We start from the raw sequence: 2,768 nt of genomic DNA, 5'->3' as shown, positions 1-2,768 counted from the left end.
GAATTTTTAAGTCGATTCTTATGAATCAAGCTTGAATTCGATGTCTCCTGTCAGTCAGTTCATCATCTGATCAGTTAACCTATCTCGATCGATCGAGAGACACGGTAGTACGCGCGGAGCGAGACCGACCGTGTGACTCTTTATTACGCGTCGCGAAGTAAGGTGCGACAACGCGCGCATACGCGCGTACGCGAAACGGCAGTAACACCGTAATCGTGCCGGCGATATACTGAATTGAATTGCTTCGTGCTTATCTGGAGATTTCGTATCCCTACATTGGGTGCGTTCAGCCGATACTCCGCTAGCCTAGCAATCGTGAGCAGTCGCTCGTTTTCGCTCGTTTCCTCTCCTTTGACCCAATGGATTAAAAGGAGAGGAAACGAGCGACTGCTCACGATTGCTAGGCTAGCGGAGTATTCGGCTGAACGCACCCATCGTGTTACCATCGCTGCCGGAAAAGAAGGTTCTCTACGCTTGGCAGAAAGTGACGACTGACACGTTCGATCCCGACTTCGTTGATCGCAGAAGAGCTGAACTCGAGGTACGTTTCCGATTTGCAATTATAAAAGTATCGTGCGATGAATGTTGTACCCAATTATAACCTCAAATGAAGTTGTGCACGTTGCTGAAAGATATATATATATCTTGATATATAGGCTACGGTCAACGTGATACAAATGCTCTGGAGCGTTCTTCTTCTCCTTCTTTCTTCATTGAAAGAAAAGAGAAGAGGAATGCTTCGAAGCATTTGTAGTGTCACGTTGACCGTAGCCATAATATCATATTAATACATTATTTTATTTTTAGATATATGTCAAGGATTGCCATTTAAAGCTGGTACGTTTGATGGGGCTGTCAGTATTTCTGCGCTTGTGGTTGTGCTATGCAAGCAAAACTTTGCACAATCCTACAAAACGTTTATATCGTTTCTTATCAACGTTGTATGCATGTCTGTCAAGAAGCGCAAGAGCAGTGTTACAATTCTATCCAGAGAACGGTGAATAAGTTGTTGATATATATATATATATATCTTGATACATAGGCTACGGTCAACGTGATACAAATGCTCTGGAGCGTTCTTCTTCTCCTTCTTTCTTCATTGAAAGAAAAGAGAAGAGGAATGCTTCGAAGCATTTGTAGTGTCACGTTGACCGTAGCCATAATATCATATTAATACATTATTTTATTTTTAGACGTAGCTGTTGATGAAAGAGAATTAGATGGTGACTTAATTTTGGGAGATATAGGTCAAGGATTGCCATTTAAAGCTGGTATTATTGGAACCACGAGAGTCGCGTGGCAAACGGGAAAAGAAAACCGAGGACAGTAAACCAAGCAGCGGAAAAATATCCCTATTCGACTTTCTCGAGGATAAATTACCTGTACAACCTGAGAGTGTCGAAACAACTAATTTGTCTCAAAACAGCTACATACAAATTAATAAAAGTAATCAAGATCGTTTTGAATCAAGAGGATTTGATAATATATATATATATATATATATATATATATATATATATATATATAGATTATATAGAGACATTATTATATATAGAGATTATATAGAGACAAAGATTATAAAAGATACAAATTTTTTATTAATTATAGAGACATTATTATATATAGAGATTATATAGAGACAAAGATTAAATCCTGTTGCTCTCAACGTCTGCCTCTGCCTCGTCTACCCCAATGGTAATTGGGTGATGACAATTTATATAAGAAGGCCATGAATCTTTCTTCTTGGCGTCGTATCCCCGCGGCTCTGCCTCTTGGTCTGCGAACTGTAAAATAATAAAATTGTATAAGAAATTTTATGAATTAAATACATATAATATGAATTAAATTTTTTATATATAACAGAAGATATTTATTAATTTCGATTAAGATGGTTTGTTTTGATTAAGATGGTTTGATTAAGATGCATTGTTATTGCGATAAATGTTACCACATGCCTCAGTGGTCGAATTGAGACGACGTCTGCACGGATAGCGGGAGGTTCCAGGTTCAAACTCTGGCTGGGGTAATATTTTTCGCAATCGCAATCAACTTATTGGCGGAATATATCATTACTTTCTGTTAAATATATATATAATATTAATATTACCTTGTCTATCATCTTCGGCATCGAAATGATCGGCGACGACGGGATCAGCGGCGACAGGTCCGGCGACGACGGGACGGGCGGCGACGGGACCGGCAGCGATATCGGTGGCTGATCCCGATAATTCTAACCCGAAATCAGCGAAATCGTTGTCATCATCTAGATCCATCTAAAATAAAATAAAAATAGCAACATTGTAATTATGTGAAATTATGTGAAATATATATATATTGAAAAGACAGTACTTACCATTTGTACTTTCGCGATTTCTCTCAGTATGAAACGGTGGTTTCGTTGGCTCCTGCCTCTAACCGAGGACAATATGGCCAGTATTTGCCACTGTTTGTTATACAAAGTCTGGAACACTGTTAGCGTAGCGAAGTCTGAATGGAAATAATATAAAAATGTAGGAAAACTCGAAGACAATACGGCAACATATGAAATCGGCGACGATGGCGGGTAAAGTGTTTAAAAGCGTGGAATACCCTTATAGGGTAGAGAGCCTTTCAGACTATATTCGGAAACTTCACTCTGGCCTAGTTTATATTGATCACTTGATACGCGTATTAAATAGTAAATAACTAGTAAATTAGTTTGATTATTGGTTTGATACGCGTATCAAGAGATCGGTGTAAACTAAACTTTTTTCAAAAAAAAGGTAAAA

General features: G+C 38.4%; 1 protein-coding gene across 1 annotated transcript; it reads left to right on the top strand.

The window, feature by feature from the left end:
- Window positions 1-410: 410 nt before the first annotated feature.
- Window positions 411-2,317, top strand: LOC112457696. The gene is made up of 4 exons (XM_025020878.1): window positions 411-541; window positions 814-997; window positions 1,194-1,271; window positions 2,156-2,317. The coding sequence occupies exons 2-4, from the start codon at window positions 847-849 to the stop codon at window positions 2,275-2,277; spliced, it is 351 nt and encodes a 116-aa protein (XP_024876646.1). The 5' UTR covers window positions 411-541; window positions 814-846; the 3' UTR covers window positions 2,278-2,317.
- The last annotated feature ends 451 nt before the right edge of the window (window positions 2,318-2,768 follow it).

This window comes from Temnothorax curvispinosus, unplaced genomic scaffold (genome assembly GCF_003070985.1).
Source record: "Temnothorax curvispinosus isolate PA1 unplaced genomic scaffold, ASM307098v1 QBEX01008142.1, whole genome shotgun sequence".
Taxonomy (NCBI): Eukaryota; Metazoa; Arthropoda; class Insecta; order Hymenoptera; family Formicidae; genus Temnothorax; species Temnothorax curvispinosus.
This window is presented reverse-complemented; position numbering and strand designations above follow the sequence as displayed.